This window comes from Malaclemys terrapin, chromosome 8, assembly GCF_027887155.1.
Source record: "Malaclemys terrapin pileata isolate rMalTer1 chromosome 8, rMalTer1.hap1, whole genome shotgun sequence".
In the NCBI taxonomy this organism is placed as follows: Eukaryota; Metazoa; Chordata; order Testudines; family Emydidae; genus Malaclemys; species Malaclemys terrapin.
Genome location: NC_071512.1, coordinates 18174510 through 18193598, shown reverse-complemented (window position 1 = coordinate 18193598; position 19089 = coordinate 18174510). Strand labels below are relative to the sequence as shown.

Here is a 19089-nt window from a genome sequence, read left to right as displayed (position 1 = left end):
GATTCATAAATCTGGCTGGAGTTATTGTCCAATCAGGAGAGGTTCTTGTAGAACCCAGACGTTAGAAGAATGAGCTCATCTGAACCTTGAGTTTACATCTTTTGGAGGATTTCTTTTGCATTGTCTACAAATCCTTCTTATATTTGAATTAGGTTTTCTCTTTAACCATTAGACAAATATCTTGTTATTTGTGCATGATTGTGTATACACAGTCAGTCAGATGCTGAGTTCCTTATGCAGGTTTTATTCATTCCTTATTCAGGCAAAATTTCCAATGAAGCCCATGGAAGTTTTGCCTAAGGAAGGATTGAATAAGAACTGAGCGAGGTCTTCAGGATTTAGCCCATTCTGATTTGCTTTACAACAGGATGTTAATAATAATAATAATAATTTTAATTCTGTTTTTATTACTGCAGATTACCCCATTCAGTTACCCTCCGTCAGTAGGTTTTTTTTCATACAGAGATTAAAGTGTAAAGCAGGAACACAACAAACTGTTCATGAACAGTTAAATGGAATACACATATCTTGCAATGTATCACGAACGTTGCTAGACTTGTATTCTGAGACTCCTCCAAGGAGAGAGAATTCCAAAGGCAGCCTCGTTCCTTGCTTCTGTGGGAATTCTATCCACGTATAAATTGAGCGAGGACCTCCAGGCTTGGCCCTATACAATATGTGCCTCCAAGGTTTGTCTGTATTTCACACTAGTGTAGGGTCAGTCTGGTTCTCTGGCTTAGACGTGACATAAAAGCAGCTGCTGTTGTTTTTCTGATGTGAATTTAGTACTGGTGAAAAGGGTGAACCTACTTGACCGCTGTAGGGGACCCTGAAAGTACAATGGCATTTCCCTCATGGGGAGAGGGAAGGGGCCACAAAGATACAGAGGACAATTAAGGGGGAGAAAGTAAACAAAGGGGTAAGGCCAGGAGTGGGGACAGAAATGCTGAGCAGAGAGCCCCAGAGTAAAAAGGGGTGGCCTATCTGATAACTATCTGATATGTGGGGGAGAGGAGAGAGGGGAGCTCACCAAAGCAATGGAAGGCCCACCCCTCAGGTGAGGTCAGAGCCACAACCCAGGCGTCATCAGATCACAAGGGAAAACAAATGAAAAGCAGGGATGGGGGTCCAGGTCACAGGGTCAAAGCAAGGGATCCAGAAAGGGACACCAAGCAGAGAACCCTGGACAATGCCCACTGCTCAGAGAGGGTTGACAGCTTTATCTACTGGCAGGAAAGCAGTAGTGCCAGCTTCTCTCACTCAGTGACCTGTGCTAGTATGCATCAGTTCTAGTGGTAAGAGAAGATAATGCAGGTTCTTTATTGATACACCCATCTGGTCCCACATATGTGGGTGGGTGCAGAGTTTACTCAGGCCAGGTCTACACTACAAACTTACGTTGGTATACCTGTGTTGCTTCTAGGTATGAAAAATGTGCACCCCTGAGTGCAAGAGTTATACTGACCTAACATCTGGTGTAGATAGTGCTGTGGTGATGGGAGGGCCTCTTCTGTCAACTTAGCCACTGCCTCTTGCAGAGGTGGATCAACTAGGCTGACAGAAGAAGTTCTTCCGTGGGTGTAGTGCCATCTTCAGTGAAGCACTACAGCTGTGCCGCTGCAGCTTTTTAAGTATAGTCCTGCCCTAAGTGTTGGGAGGCCATTATTGGTTTTCAATGTCTGTAAAGTGCTCTGAGCTCCTCAGATAAAAGGTGCTACCTAAATACCAGCTATTATTGGTGCCGTGTTATGGTTCTAATTCGTGTGTTTCAGTCTGGACAGTGTGTAAATGTAAGTGCCAAGACCTCCTTTTTCTTTTTATTTCTGTTGCTCTTGCTGTGGATGCAAAATGTTACCATAGCAGCTGGCACTGAGAAGGTCTCAATCTCTCTCTCTTTTTTTTTTTTTTTTTTTTTTTTTAACCACTATGCTGTTTTGTCTGATTCCAAGAGCCATAAGATTGAACACCGCTCAGCTGGGCATCATTACAAGCTGCTGCTTTCCAGTTTGGGTGACATGTTGAATTTTGCCTGCAGGGTGTAAGTGGGGGAGGGGAGTTTCCTTAGGTGATTTAGAAGACAGATGCCTTGGGGGAAATAAGGAGAGGAAATATTAATAGTGTAGTTTTCATTATAAACTGTAGTGTGTGACAGGTTGCCAGTTGCAGACATACAAATGAGACCGTGCCAGTCACCCCTATAACAGCCACATCAGAAATAATAACAACAGGGATGATGATAATCACTGATACTTGTATAGTGCTTTCCACTGATAAATCCCCAAAGCACACAGCAAACTTTACCAGCTGGGGATCATTTTGGTAATCACTGAAATTCAGCCACTCTGGGGTGGAAAGTGTTTGTGTTTGAACTGCTTGCAGCAACTGTATATTATGGTTTAGAACAGAAAGTGCCAAGTGCCATATTCAGACAAAACTACAGAGAATTCAGATGGACAGAATGTAGTTGTCCCAGCCAAATTTAGCCAAGATACCAGTGCTGATACTCTACTGTTCCTAAAGTGCCAGGAGAATTTTAATTGACACAACTCACCAGGAACTCAGTGGTACATCTCATTCAAACAAGGTATCTCCAGCAGCAAATTGCTCCTTAGCACCATGCTGGGGTATTGGTACAGTCCTGACCAAGAGAAAAGAGTGCCCCTTGATGTATCACCACTAATAATTCTTGCAGCCATCCGAGTTCTCCGTGGCATTCTGCTTAGCTTAATAAGTCTGACTGGATCACACTCTATAGGGTTATGGCTCTATCATAGAAGCAGCAGTTCAGACCAGCAAGGGGAAGGTTAGTCCTTTGGATAATGGACTGTTGTCATATCCAGAGATCATTGCTTCTGTTCACAGCTGTGAAGAGCCAAAGAAATTTGGATAATGCAGGTGGCTGTTGGGTTGGCAGTGTGGATGCCTTGCTCTCTTCTCTACCATTATCCCGTCTTTCTTGTTGCAGTTGATCGGTTAATTCTCTTAACTACCCACAGGTCTCTGATCCATCCAGAAGAAGTTCCCTGGGAAATTTGCGGGCAGCACGTTAGCAGGAGACTTGTTGTTCTGTGCTGAATTCCCATGCATTCTGCCAGGGGGATTGCATTCACTGATCTGTGCTGAACTGGCATTTCATAAGTGAAGCAGTCCTTCTGAGATGTCAGTGAGTCATTAGTACAACATGGCAGCATGTGACACATCACATCCCATCCCATCCCTTGAAAGCGGCTTCCTAGAATTCTTCCTGATCGCAGTGCTTTGGATGCTACAAATCCTTATTTCTGAAGTCCGTTCCAGGGGCAGTGCTTAGTCATGGAGCTGACACTCCAAGAAGGGTGGAGAAGAGCAGTTAATTGAAAGCTGGTAAGACAGTCTTAAGGATCCCACATTTATTCATCCACAATGTTTTTTTTCCTGGCGAACGCTCCGTCCTCTAATTTCATATGGTCTTTTGCGCAGAGATCTGTGATATCTTTTGAAACCTATCTTCGAAGGGCACTTGTAGTCAAGAAAGTGGCTTTGTAAAAATGACGCTGTGGGCCCTATATATCCTGGGCATGCCTGATACTTGAGCTCTGGAAAATGAGTAGAGTTTTTCTTTAATATCCTTCCTCCTTCTTGGGCCTTTAGGGCAGGGAGGTGGGTTCTTTCATGGCTTCACAGACCATTGAGCAAATCTCCATAGGACACCTAGCAAGTGATACTCATGGCCACCTCTCCAAGCCCAAAGCATCTCATCTATAAGGCATCCTTGAGAGGCACTGGCCAAAGCAAAAGACTCCTCAGAAACTCAGGCCTCCCACACTGAGGATAGCCTGCTTAGCTGTGGTCATCCACTCTGAGGAAGAAATGGAGATAAAGCCGTTGCCTTTGGAACAAGACTTCTATCACCATCTGGGAAAACTATGCAGAGGTTTCATGAGAGAAGAGATGTGGTGGGAATAATCTTACAGGTTACAGCAAGGAGTCACCTGGTGAGATGAGACAAACCAGCAGCACTTTAGGATTGGGTGAATAAAGATTTTGGGGTTTTACTCCTAAAGAAAGGAAAAGATAATTTAGTAAATTGTAGGGTTGGTTGGGAAATTATTATTTCCCCCTGTATTTTCCCCTCAATAAAATCAAAACGTTTTAGTTTTCATCAAAATATTTCAGGTTTTCACTGGAAAACAAAAAATGTCCAGATTTCAGTTCTTCTACCTCCCTCTCCACCCAAATGTCAATGAAAGCAGATTTTTCACAACAACTTCCATTTAATCAAACAGTCATTATTGTGAGAAAATAATGTCAATGGGCGACTAGTAGATTATGGAGTGCTATTGTCATCTCCTTGTTTCCTCAGTTTACAATCATGCGTTACTGTCGTGGAGTCTGCACAGTCTTGGAACTGGCTTTTAAACTGCTTTTATTTTTATCTTTTACATAACTCATGGGGTTGGCTTTTTACTTGTCTAAAGTTAGCTCCCTAGAGCAGTGGTTCTCAACCTTCCTGGGATCAGGATCCATTTGTAAACTTTGATGGCCTGTTGCAACCTAGAGCTATCCCCAGACCTAATGCCTCCCCTGCAGGAGTCCATAAGTTACACCCCAGGTTGGAACGCCCTGAGCAAGGAGCTCAACCCAACCAGACCCCTGCCCCCAAACCCTGTGATGTGTTCTGGCAACCCAGTATTGGGTTTTCCATTTGATCTGGAGCAATCTGAGATCTTCATTGGGTATGCTAGGCCCCTCATTCCATTACACTACTCTGCAAAGTTTCGTTTGCCAGCAGATTTCCAGGGCCAAACTCTTCTCACAGTTACTGACACAACCCCATTGACTTCAATTGGGCCCTCAGCATTTTAAATTAGTTTTTAACGCTGCGGGCCTCTCAATAACAATTGTTTTTGGAGCTGCTCCAACAACTGCCAGTCTCAAAACTCAGTCGCTGTATATTCTTAAAAAAACAGAGAAATTGTTTAGTTAGTTTAAAAAAGCAGACTTAGTGATGCACCATGTCCCATTCCACGAAGTACAGTGCAGTTTAATAAGGTCTAAAAATCTCTGGAGATAACAGCATGCACAGGATTAACACGCTAGCTTTTCACCACTAGAGACCTAAGCTCAAATCCTACTTAAGTCATAAGTGAAAATGAGTTTGGAAGGGGGGGGGGGGTGTGTCACTGATTTTGTGCACATCACAAAGCCATTGTGCAATTTGACATGATTCGAAGGCACTGCTTAGCAGGGGCAAGAGTTGTTGAAGATCAGAATTGAAGGATGTTGGCAAAGCGGCGAGAGGGTTGAGAAATATGATAATACAGACGCTCCCTGACTTATGCAAACATTCCATTCCGGAACGCCTTGCGTAACTCACAGTTTGCGTAAGTCGGAAACGTATCTCTGACCATTACGCGCAAAAAATAATAATAAATAAAACCTCCTATTTCTAGCTTACGGAACTTTTTCCGTAAACTCGGATTTGCGTCCGTTGGGTTTACGTAACTCGGGGAGCATCTGTACCATGTATTTCTATATCACTTTTCATCTTGGACTATCGTGGTGCTTCACAAACATTAAGAAATCTAACCTCACTGCAGTCAGTGAGGACGTTAAGTATGTGCAATCCAGGGTATAGGGCACTGGCTGGTGTTATAGTTTCAGTTCTGCCACTGAACGGCAGCATGACCATGTGCAAGTCAGTTTGCCTCTCTCTGTCTCAGCTGCCCCATCTGTACAGTGGAAATACTAATATTTGCATTCATATAAAGCACTCTGTACATGAAAAGTAGTTGACAAAGAGCAAAGTATTCTGATTTCACAGAGGCGGAGACTGAGACACGGAGAGAGAAGGTGACATCCCCATTCTATTGAAATGCAAATAATAGTAACACGGGAAATCTGTAGCTGAGCTGAGATTTCTCTTGATCCCTAGTTTGTACTTTAACCTTATAACCATCCTTCATCCCAAGAGTCTAACAGCAGAAGTATTACTGATTAGTACTGAAGTGCATTGGCAGAGCTGAGGATGGATGGCAGAGTACCTGACTAATATATACCTGGTTATAGCCAGTGCTGTTGGCCTTTCCTGTCTCTGAGCACTACATTCACCCATTTTTTTCTCCAAAGGGAAAAATGTCCTCTCTTGAAACCCTCCCACCCACCATGCTGCACTGAGGAAAGGACTTTTCCTAGAGTCAGGTTTTCAAAAAATCCCCACAGACCTGTGAAGTTCACATCTGTTTGTTTTTTTTTTTTTTTTTTTTTTCCCCCTCTCCCTCTCTCTGGACATTGCTGTTAACAGCAGGACCTTAATTTGCTTTCCTTGGGGTGATGAAAGTAATGGTGCAATCCCCCTCTCCCCCTGCACAGTCAGTAAATTGTCCCATGCTGGGTATTTTGATTGGACTGTGAAATCTAAAGCTGCTTGCCACCAGTGACCACTAAGTCAGTGTCAGGGCCGGATTGATAGAGACAATCATCAAAGGCTCATCTGTACCACTAGGAGGCTCTTTGTGATTGACGTGGTTCCTTTCTGATTCCCTCCATCTGGTGTGTCTGACTACAGATATTTCAAGCTCAACTTGAATGTCAGGATGATTTAATTTTAGTCCAGGATTTTACTGAGTCTAAACTTGCAGAACCTTCTTGAGATGAAAAATCTTCCTGTTACAGCAATTGTTTTTTGTTTTTCTTGCATTGTTGCAGCAATTGGGGTTATTTTCTTTTTCCAGCAACTGTAATAAGAGCTGTTTATTCTGCCCCATGACAAATTTGCCAAAGTCGAATCTTGCAGCTTTTTTGAACAAAGAGGGCACTACAGTGTGTGTTACAAGCAGCTACAGTCTCTAGGTAAATAGATAATGTAACAAAAGATGGGATTTCTCTTTAGTGCATTAGTTTCTTTCAGTCTGCTTGTTCACATTGACCTCATTTGAATGGTGAGAAGTAAAGAGTAATGTCAGTTAAAGCCAGATTCACACTAAAGACAGTTAACATAAGCTGAGATTTTTTTAAAGGAGTCGAAAGGAGTGAGATGCCTAACTTGCATTGAATGCAAAGGGATTTGGGCATCTAACTCCTGTAGGCTATTTTGAAAATCCAGACATTAGTTCTCGATCTGTTTTATTCCCAGTAACAGCGTGTCTCTTGAGAACAGTGCTTTTGGGAAGCAGTATCTCACTACATTCTGAATATGTGTAAGAGGAGTGGGAATGTATATACTGGTATTCTTGATCCCTTATTGTTATGTAATTTATACACACCATCAAGGGTACATGGTGCTAAAATGTTTTGGGCAAATATTGTCCTGGCCCTAAACAGCTTAAATTCTAAGGCCATAAGCAGGTACAATATGTGGTACAATACAGTACAGAACAAACATATGCTAAAATAATTTTTTTGCCAAGTGGTAAAGAAATACGGAAGTAACTGTAGTGATCAAAGCAGCCAAGGTACTACTTGCCTGGCTGAATCTGCTTAGAGAGAAGGAATATGTTTTACTGGTTAGATCAATACTGTAGACTAGTGGCTCTCAACCTTTCCAGATTACTGTACCCCTTTCAGGACTCTGATTTGTCTTGTTTCCCCCAAGTTTCACCTCACTTAAAAACTACTTGCTTACAAAATCAAGACATAAAAATACAAAAGTGTCACAGCACACTATTACTGAAAAATTGCATTTCAGTGTATAGTATATAGAGCAGTATAAACATGTCATTGTCTGTATGAAATTTTAGTTTGTACTGACTCCACTAGTGCTTTTTATGTAGCCTGTTGTAAAAAGGCAAATATCTAGATGAGTTGATGTACCTTCGGAAAACCTCTGTGTACCCCCAGGGGTGTGCGTACCCCTGGTTGAGAACCACTGCTGTAGACAGATTACTGTAGACCTGGCACTCACTGTGAGGCCTTATGCAAATCACTTGGCTTCTGAGCCTCAGTTTTCCCATCTGTAAAATGGATAATGATGCCACTGAGATCCTCAGATGATAACGTGCATATTAGCATAGCGCCCAAGTGCTGCTTATTTACATATGATCTAACATGAAACTACAGCCATTCAGTAATACAGAGAAAGAGAACAGAAAATCCCTTCTAGAGCTAGAATACAAGGCTTTGCTGAGAGTTCCTGGGGCAGAACTTTATCACTCAGGATTAAAACATCAGAGATTTGAACCCTGTCTTCATACTCACTGTCAAAAACAAAGTGCCCCAGTTAAACAATGCATAATAAAGAAAGCCAGAAGTGATTAATAACAACCAGGGCTGCATGTTGACAGCACTGGCTCCTACTGTTTGTTTTTCCTTGACTTACCCGTTTCAGATATCGTAGATATAAAGCCAGCCAACATGGAGGAGCTAACGGAGGTGATCACTGCGGCAGAATTCCATCCACACCACTGCAACACCTTTGTGTACAGTAGCAGCAAAGGGACAATAAGGCTATGTGACATGCGGGCATCTGCCCTTTGTGACAGACACTCCAAATGTGAGTACTTCCAGCACTTCACCAAGGTTGGGGTAGAGGGGTGTTGTGATGGCGGGGAGGAGAGAGTAAATAAAGGAAGGAGAACTCTGAAATTATAGGATCTCATTTCTACCAGACCTAGGGCTCAGTGGCGTCAGGTCACTAAATGCCAGCTAAAAAAGCCAAAAAAACCCAATGAAAGAAATAAAAAATGTGGTTAAATGCGAATGGAACGGTTTTGAATCAGGCTCAAAATTCAGTCTCCGATCCAACCTTCAAACTCCCCAAAGTTCTGGAGACTTTGCATCTGAGGGGTCTGTTTCAGCCTGCTATGAAACTAGGAGCCATTTGAAAATTCAGATTCCAGTCTGGGTGTTCAGAAACGGGCTTCAAGTCAGGTCACTTCTCACTGTGGTATTTCCCAACACTGCTTTTCATGGGGTAAAGTGAAGAATGATCATTTCATTGAGTCTTTCTGGCCTTTGTAGAGAAGTGGTGAGGTCATATGCTTCCCTCACTACTGATGTCTTTGTTTTTGCTGTGGTTGATATGAAATGAATGCCCAAACCAGAGGGAACAAAATCCACATCTTTCTCCAGTCCTGCACTAGTTTGCTCCAGCATCATGCGTATCTTTGCCAGCTCTGCAAGCAAGAAGGCCCTCTCGCTGAAACCCAGCACTGCAGACTTTGGGAGTAGTGAGGGAACAGATGGTAGGCCGTGAAAAATTATTTGTGCTGCTTTGACAGTACAGCATCAGATTTATTGCATTGAGGCCCTAGGGTGCAATGTTTATCAATCCCATATATCTGGGAACATAGAAATTGCTATCCTGGTTCAGATGAGAGCTGGACAAAAAAAAATGGGCCAAATCTTTTTCCAGCACAAAACGCAGATTTGGCAACATTGAAACGTTTTGTTAATTGATGACAATTTCACTGAATTTTTCTTTTAGGGAAAAGTACCAAAAAAATAGTTTAAAAAAAAAATTCAGATTGAAATTACTTTTTATTTATATTTTGTTTTTGTTTCTAAAAATTCAATGGCATTTAAAAGTGGTCAGAATCCAAACAAAACATTTTGATTTTATCAAAACAAAATGTTAGTCCAACCCAAAATTATTTTTTTTAGACTTTTTGAAATTGCCAATTAACCAAAAATCTGTTACTCATCCTGATCTAGTTCAGACCTCTTGTCCAATGAGGCCAGTATGCTGTCTCAGAAGGTGGTGCAAAACGACAAGAAAAACAAACCCTGTAGTGGACAATTTGGAATAAGCAGATCACATGGGAAATTTGTTCCTAACCCTCCCCCCCATCCCCCCTTCCCATCAAGTTAATGGTTGGTTATGCCCTGGAACGTGAGAGTTTATACAAACAAAAGGAAGTATTTCTTCACACAACGCACAGTCAACCTGTGGAACTCTTTGCCAGAGGATGTTTTGAAGGCCAAGACTATAACAGGGTTAAAAAAAGAACTAGATAAATTAATGGAGGATAGGTTCATCAATGACTATTAGCCAAGATGGTGTCCCTAGCCTCTGTTTGCCAGAAGCTGGGAATGAGCAACAGGGGATGGATCATTTGATGATTTCCTGTTCAATTCATTCCTCTGAAGCACCTGGCATTGGCCACTGTCGGAAGACAGGATACTGGGCTAGATGGACCTTTGGTCTGACCCAGTATGGCCATTCTTATGTTCTTATATCCCATCTTTTTCTCTAATATCAGATTTCAGGGGCCACATTTCACCTCAGCAGAGCTGGTGGAATTATTAATTGCTAATAATGTATCCACCTAATTGATGCTGGTTCTCTATTCACCGTTTATTTACAAACTAGTTGTTACTGTGATTTGCAAGAGGTCAGACTAGGTGGTCATGATGGTCCCTTCTGGCCTTAGTCTATGAGACTGTTCGGAATTTGTTCGTTATTAACTATTGTCCAATGAGTAGTTTGTGTGAGTGAATAGTTTGCTTATAAATGGATCGGTACACATATTGTTATTGTTATTTGTATTGTGGTAGTGTCTTAGGGGACAGGGCCCTACTGTGCCAGGTGCTGTACAAACATATAGCAAATACAGTCCCTGCCTAAAGGAGTTTACATTTAAGAGAAGAGTTAGCACAATAGATTCAGGGTTGGTTATTCATATGATTGGTCACCTGACTCCCATGATGTTGTTTTTCTTCCTGGATTGGATGCCCTACATTTTATTCTCTGCAAACATTTATAATCTGTCGATATTACTATTGTGCAAACAATAGGGGCTTTTCAAAATGGCCAGGGAAGAATTTCTGGTGGAAGGACATAAAATATATATCTGGCTAGTATTCACTTACCACCAATAATTCCACAATTAAAAACTTGCTGACTGGGATGTTTTGTGGAGATGGAAATATAAGGGGTCATGAAGACTACCAAAGCAAATCGGTGTGTTTTATCCACAAGAATTTTTGCAAATATGTTTTTGCGGTTTTCACACCGCTCCAAACGTATATTATAGATACATACTATGTACTATAGACCCATAATGCTGATATGGTGTAACATCTCTTTTATTAATAAGTTTAGAGATATTTCAAAGGATGAGCATCCTCTCCTAGCATCCTCAGAAGGACTAGACTGGAAGTTGTAAGTGCACATATCTTCTTTCAGTAGATTTAATATGCAAGGGTATTTGTGCATTCTATTGCTCAAATCATAATATCTGCCAATATCCTACCCAGTTGCTGGTGATTAGAATTCATCACCTTTTAGAGCACCTTGGATATATATATTAGGCCTTTTGAATTCACATACCCCAAAGGCTATTCTAACATCTGTGGGTGCAACACTTTTAAAGGGTTATTTATCTAAAAACAAGTGTGTTGTGGTTTATTGTTATTGGAAGACAACGTAAAGCAGGTTAATATTGTACTGTAATTCTTAGTGACCTCAGAAGCGCACGTGTGCTTTCATTGACTAATAAAACACAACAAAACTGTTATTGGAGACAGACCATAAGTTGGAATTCAAACCTCTTTGAAAAATCTAGATCTGAATCTGTCTCTGTAGTTCTGGTTCTGAGGGGGGCCTATTTTCCAGTTCCATATCTTACAAGAATCTCAGGAGATTTCTAGCATCCAAGATGTGAGAATATTATTGCAAGAACAAATTGCACATACTTGGTGCCATTGAGTCCTAACCCTAATAAACTAGATCCAGACAGTACTTTCTCAGCATATTTCAGGATCTAATCTCCCGGAGGTGATGAGAAATAAAGTGCAAACTAATGCTTTTGATCTTGCTAGAGCATGATTATGGCTGCATATCTACAACATATTGTTAGGTTAAAAAAAAGCAGATTGGGAAGAAAACTGTATTTCTATATGGAGGGCTTAAGTTTTTGAACAGCAGTTTCCCTAAATGCCACTGTTTCTTTGCACCGTCTCACTATCCTGTGGGATCAGCTCCCACCTGAGATTCCTAATACAATTAAGAAGCAAACAAAATTCAGTTTCTTGACTTTTCAGCAGCAGAAACGCTCCTTTGGTATCCCCCTTTGTTCAGTTGCTGAAATGTCCTTTTAGTCCTCAGCGCGTATACAAGCCAACTGCAAAAACCAGTTCAATTTGACCTCTCCCTTGACATTTCATATTGATTTTCCTCTATCCTTCAGAGGCATCGGTCTTCAGTCAATTGCAGCTCAGCAGATGTGAGAGTCGGAATTGAGACAGTTCATCAAAGTTCAAAATGATAAAGCAACATTGGGTTTTGGAGATGAATTCTCTAAAGGAGATATTTAATAACTGCCCGTGTGTAATCAAAATGCAGACCATATCAGTGTACATCCAGTCATATCTATTAACCTTTTAATAAGTATTTGGGTGCAACACACTGCTTAGGGTCAGCTTTAACATATGTGTTTCTGTTTTCACAGCATACTTGCTCTTTGTAGTCAAAGCTCTGTTAAGCCACTACCTCTTTCCATGCAAGGTAGCTTGTAGTTGCCTTTGTGCATGAAGGAGAGAATACTACCGTACATTTATATAAAGCCTACTCTCCGGATATTTCAGTATTAATTAAGACTCACTTACCTACCTCAGAGTGGTATTGTATGTGGATAAACTAATGTGTAGAGAAGTCAAGTAACATGCCCGAGGTTACCCAGGAAGTTAGTAGAAATGGAATCCAAGGTCCTTGTTCTCCTGATCTAATCACCAATAACATTTCCTTTCAAGAGGACAAGAAGTGTAACTTGTGCTTCTGGTTACATTTTCTTCCCAGTTGAAAGAAAGCAGCTGCCCTACATTAATCAATAATTGATCTTAAGATTTCACAGACCTGCACCAGGAAGATCTGGGTAACGTTAATCTTTTGTTTGAGTTTTATAAGCCTCCAAATTAATAAAGATCTGAGTAAAAGCCTTCACCAAGAGTCCATGATCATTCACTACATTTCTCATGGGATCCAAACTAAAACCGGACCTCCAAACATCTATAAAGATTAGGAATTGGGAGTTGGAAATGATCTTTTCAGCTGACCCCATCTGACTCTGCATCTCAGTCCAGCTAATGCCAAAGGTTCCATCAGCTGGCATTACATTTGCAATCGTTCCTACTACCTCTGAGATTTTTGCTTTGTTCTCTTAACCACACAGAATTGATGGCGGAGATGCCAGTGAGGGTTCATTTGTATTAAAAGCAGAGAAACGCTCAGCATTTAAATAATTTCCTTCCCCGCCCCCCCCCCCCCCCCCCCCATGTTTTGGGAGGAAATATGGACGGAGAGAGAATACCACTCAGTTAAAGAGAAAATAGATTTGTTATGTAACATGGAATTAGCTGAAGAGCTCCCAAGAAATCCTCTCTGTGAGCTCAGCAGCCAGTGTCTGCTTCTGCAGCGCATGGAAAAACCCCTTGCAAGCTTCCATCAAAGAAGCAAAAGTAACTCCGCCCACCCCCAGCTAACTCCATCACTCATTTACTTTTTTTATTCATTACACCTGTTTTCACACTGGAGTCATGTGACTGGGTTTTCGGGAAGACTCTGAGGCTTATTAGTTTCTGAGCTGATACTCCTCCATCAGAATTTGATGCCACTCTGTGGGTCCACCTTTAATACAGAGCTGTACCCTGGCTGAGCAGGTGCAGGGCTGTGGCAAGGATTACAAATAGCACCTGGAAGAAGTTTCATTCTTGGTTCTTGGAGGTAACTGAAGTGCTGTTATTGCTGCTTAAAGCCAAAAAAGAAGCTTTTCACCATTCCATGGACTTGCCCTTCTTTTCCCTTTCCACAGGGCTGTCTGAGCCCAACCCAGGTAATGTCGAACAGATAGCAAACTCCATTTCCTTTAACCGTGAATGTAAATCTCAATGAAGAAATCCACATTGCTTGTACTGGGAACAGTTACTGCATATGGTGAAACAGAACTATTTCACTCTGAGCAGCACATCACTGCAGGTGGCAATGTGATTTGTGATGCATTGCACCTGTAGCCATGTTTGTACAGGACAGGTCAAGAGCCACAAGTCTGTGCAGGTGGGTAAGAGGAATAGGGTGCACTGACCTTTTCCTTACTCCTGCACAAGGGTCAGGCAACTTCATAATCTTGCTGATCTCCTGAGCTCCCTCATAGAGCCTCTAAAGATGCAAACCACTCCAAAAAGAGTGGGGGGAGGGTAGGCCATAATTCTCCGGCTCCTCCACAGTGCCAAGCAGAGCTGTTGGGGGTCCCTAGGGGGGAGGGACTGCACCATACTAAAGGAGGAGTGTGCTTGTGGACCATCCCGCGTACTACGGCGAGAGCTCCCCTTTGGATAAAGTGGCCCTGCCCTGCCCTGTACTCAGGGCTGTGGCTGAAATTGTACACCTTTCAGTGACCCTACGTTGCAGATGAATTTGGTTCACTTGGTCCTGGTTAACTACATAATGCAATCGTAATTAGCACTGGTGCATTTCTCCCTCCAAGTATGTTACCAAAATTACCTTATTAATCTTCTCTCTCTCTCTCTCTCTCTCCCCCTGTGAGGCAAAGAAGTAAGTGGTGTTATGCCTGTCTTGCGGAGCAGGAAAGTGAGGTAGAAAGGTTAAGTGTCTTGTCCATGGTCAACTGGGGTCAGCATTCAGGAGTTCCTGCTTTCTAGTTCTGTGCCCAGGACATACCTGGGTCTCGCATACCTATTTTAGGGCTGGACCAGACTTAAAGCTTATTTTCCAGGATAAAGGAGAATTAGTCTCCTTATGTATTATGTTAATGCTGTCTGTATTATCTTTATGATGAATTTTGTGCTTTGACTGAGGTTTGACTTTGTTTATGAAGAAAGGGGAGGAGCAGAGGGATAATTTATTTGTCCATGAAAGCTCTGCTCTGCTGTGACATCTGGTTTTCACTGGGGTCATGTATATTCCATAGCTTTACAGGTGAGCTGACTGAGATTCAGATTACTTGCCTGAGGCCGAACAGTGAGTGGATTATTCATATGAGAACACAAGGCCCTCCTGATTCCAGCTGTTTGCAGCAAGTACTACCAGGTCTCACAGCCTCTGTTCTACTCGGCCTGATTTTCCTCACACTTACATTGGGGCGAGCCAGGAGTAACTCCCACAAAGTCAATGGCGTTATAATGGTGTGAGAGGAAAATAAGACCTCATTGTGTCTCCCTGTGTGCGTATACAATGTCTAGCACATATAGGGTACTACCGCAGTGTAAATTATAATTAAGGCTGTGAGTCTGTCATGGAAGTCACAGATTCTGTGCCACCCTCCCCTCCCCCCCGAGAGCAACAGCAGCAGTCTCAGGCCACACCCACCCTGCCCTTCCCCAGAGCAACAGTGGCGGTCTCAGGCGGTGTGTGGCCCCCCAGCACCAGCGAAGGTCTTGGGCCATGTCCCCCCCCCACCACCACCAGTAGTGGTCCCAAGCCATGTGCCATCACACACACCCCTCCCCCAAGCATCAGCAGTGGTCCCGGGCTGTTCGCCACTGCCCCCTGCATCAGTAGCGTCCCCGGGCCACCCCAGAGCACGAGTGGCACCCCTGGGCCGCCCCCCTCCCCAGTGCACCTGCAGTACTGCCGGAGCCCCTTACACTGGGGTGAGCCAGGAGTAACTCCCCCAAAGTCAATGGAGTTATAATAGTGTGAGAGGAAAATAAGACCTTATTGTGTCTCCCTGTGTGTGTATACAATATCTAGCACATTTAGGGTGCTACTGCCATGTAAATTATAATTGAGGCTTCGAGTCTGTCATGGAAGTCACAGATTCTGCGCCACCCCTCACCTCCCGCGAGCAGCAGCGGCGGTCTCAGGACATGCCCCCTGCCCTCCCTCTGAGCAGCAGCGGCGGTCTCAGGCTGCACGCTGCCCCTCCAGCACCAGCGAAGGTCCTGGGATGCGTTTCCCCCCCCCCCCCATGGTGGTCCCAAGTCATGCGCCACATTCCCTCCCCCCGCCCCCACCAGCAGCAGCGGTCCTGGTCTACGCACTACCACCCCTGCACCAACTGCATCCCCAGGCCACTGCTGGGCTTCCCCCTTCCCCAATGAACCCACAGTGCCACCAGAGCCCCCCCTCCAGACCAAGATTTAGTCAGGGGTATATAGTACAAGTCATGGACTGATCATGGCTGTAAATTTTTGTTTACTGCCTGTGAACTGTCCATGCCTTTTACTACAAATACCCATGACTAAAACTTAGCCTTAATTATAATGGGTTCTGTACATTGTAGCAAGACCATTAATGGAAGACCTTGCAAGGATGACACCCTGCATGCTAGCCTGTGGTTACCTTTAGCCATCCCCTTGTGGATAACCTTGCTGTTTCTAACCCAGCTGAATATAGACCTGTGTTTAAACATAACTCCCAATTAAACCCCACTGTGCTGTTTAGCAAGGGACACTCTCAATACTGCCCTTTGGAAAGCTCAGTGGGTAATAACTATATTATATGATTTGTCCATTCAAGTAGGATTCAGATTGATTGCCTCAAAATCCTTTCCACTATCAGATTGCTTAATGCTGCTAGTCATCCTCTCTGCTGTATGACTTTAAATTGTTGACGAGAGAGAGAAGTGAAGGGTGGGGAGAAAGCAGGAGAGACTGAACCAGTTTATCAAACTGTGGATACTTCGAAACTAAGGGTAGTGCAGAGGTCACTGAATCATTTGAGTGAATAACTCCTTGCCACATCCAGTACAACTGGTGACTGGAATGCCTACTGCACTGGCAGTGGAAGAAGAGGGAAGTTTATTTCAATGGAGAGAGAGAGAGAGTGCGCGCGCGCGCATGCGTGTTTATCCATCCATTTCCATCCCTCCTGAAATGTTCACAGCTGCAAAGGGTGGCGAAATCCACTTGGCCTCCCTTCTTAACTTTTCCACTTTTAATGGCCTCAGACTCTATATAAATGTTTAGCTGTCTAAATACCTCTGATGGTGGAGTTAAAATATCATTGGCGTAGCAAGCGCACCACGGAATGAATGTGTTAACTCTGATCAGACCCCTCTCATGATCACTTGGTGGGACGCATGGTGGTTGGTAAGCACTTGCCCTAGAGTACCAGGAACTCAAAGGGATCAAAGTCTGCTTTTTATCATTTCCCTCTTTGTATGAGGCTTTCTGTTGAGGGTTTGTCCCGGGTTTTTCACTGTGTGTGTCAGCTCTTATGTTTCCAGCATTAATGCTCTTAAAGCCTTCACAGACTGAACCCTATCCTCTCTTCATGACTCCTTCCCTCCCAAAAAAGGTCCTACCCATTCTTCATGATTTATTTGCTACAATCAGCAGCATCTCATCCATGCACTCCCACAGGGGCTAATACAGAGGTAGACTAGTTAAACTTATCAGCACCCCAGACTGATCAAATGAACTGTTCCCTTTACTCTAAGAACTCCTTACCTAGGGAAGTTTTACCATTAGCAGGATGAAAGATCCTTGGGCTTGGGAGAGAAACTCTTCAGAGTCTCTTCTGCCAAGGAATCAGAGGGGGATTGGCGCACAGGCCCACAAGTACCATATGGATCACCAGGGAGTCACTGGGAGCACTAGGACAGTATTTCTATGTGAATGAGTGGCAGGGCACCCATGAGCCCCTCAAGGAAAGAGTGCAGAGGAAACTGTGAGTAGCCCATGTAGGAGACTATATGGCCCTATAAGACAAAGTCCTGGCTGGGATGATTTAGTCGGGGTTGATCCTGCTTTGAGCAGGGGGTTGGACTATATGACCTCCTGAGGTCTCTTCAATCCCTAATCTTCTATGTTTCTATGATAACCCAGACTTCATCGAGCAATTATGTGCTTTGTCTGCATTTCTTTTCCAGTCAGACTCTCCTTGACTGGTCTGTGCATGGTGGATAACTCATACATCTTATGCAGTGCTGATGGTGTTACAAAAGCTGGACTGTGGCATCCTAATGAATCTGAAATACTGCGAAAGCTGGATGCCAAATAGAAAGGGCACAGTGAGAACAATGTATAGCCTCAGCCTTCTAGGAAGTGTATTAAAGGATTGGGAATTGTATGGAGTTTTGTTAATCTCTCTCCTAGGCTGATATTTCTGCCCTACAGAGAGACAATGATATTTTCCCCTCATATAGAGACATGATTGACAATTTCTACCATAATGGGACAAAATTGGCAATTTTCCTGCAGAGCAAAGCAGGTGACAATTTTCCTTTGGAGAGACACAAGGCAACAGTTTTCCCATGGAGAGGCAGTGCACTCCCATAAAGAGCTGCATCTGACAATTTCTCCATAGAGAGAGACTCACCCAATCATTTTCCCCAAGGAGGGAATCGTCCAACAGTATTTCCCATTTAGACAAGGCTTCACGAGGGCAGTGTTGTTGATGCAGCTCAAACGAGAGCTGAGCTGATCGCTGAGCTGATCGCTGAGCAGGCCTTAAGCAGCCCTCTCCTACTGGCAGTTAGGGAGTGCAGTATTGAACCACTGTCACTCTAGTGTATTTCTTATGTGTTAAGGCATGTAAGTCAGCACTCAGGCACTTTCGAAAAGCCCACTAGGCACCTACCTGCATTTTTAGGTGCTTAAATACCTTTAAAATCTGGCCAAGAACCGTCCTTTTCCTTGAATTTTAACATGAATTGGGGACCCTTCGCTGTTTCAGAATTATACTATGAGCAACCAATATTTCTCTCCTGAGGTGTGAACCTTTCCCAATCCCTCTACGTAATACAGAACGAGCTCCTGTTGCACAGAATAATAGGCCAACAGACCTAAAGGAAACAATTAACTAGCCCCTTGTGCAGAATATCCAGAGGAGGAGAAACAGTTTTGTCTGGACTTTCTGTGCCATCATGATCGGCTGTTTGGGTCAACCGTCTCCCTCCTCTTTCACCTCAGCTTCACTCCACACCTGTCCCTCTTGCCTTCTTCTCCCTGCCCTTTGGCCTTCACATGCCCTCCTAACTAACTCTCCTCCCCTTCCCCCGAACAATCATGGAAGAAACATGCCGTTTGCTGCCATCACAGTGTTCACTGTGTCTGTGTGTTCCAGTCCTTCCCCCTCCTTGCGTCTGCCCTATCTATTTAAAAGAAACAGCCTCTTGCTCCATCCTGGCTTCTTTTCACAGCACAGAAAATGTTTAGCATTTCCTGATGTTGCCTCTCCTCTGTCTTTACTTGCTGTGATGAAATCTTTTA

The 19089-nt window shown here is 43.4% G+C and overlaps 1 protein-coding gene across 2 annotated transcripts in view; it reads left to right on the top strand.

Moving 5' to 3' along the window:
- PPP2R2B (protein phosphatase 2 regulatory subunit Bbeta) overlaps positions 1–19089 on the top strand; it is a 228404-nt gene that overhangs the window by 198326 nt on the left and 10989 nt on the right. For both annotated transcript variants that reach the window (XM_054038264.1, XM_054038265.1), the window contains exon 6: positions 8306–8470. In XM_054038264.1, the coding sequence (XP_053894239.1) occupies positions 8306–8470 (165 nt within the window). The remainder of the gene's footprint in view (positions 1–8305; positions 8471–19089) is intronic.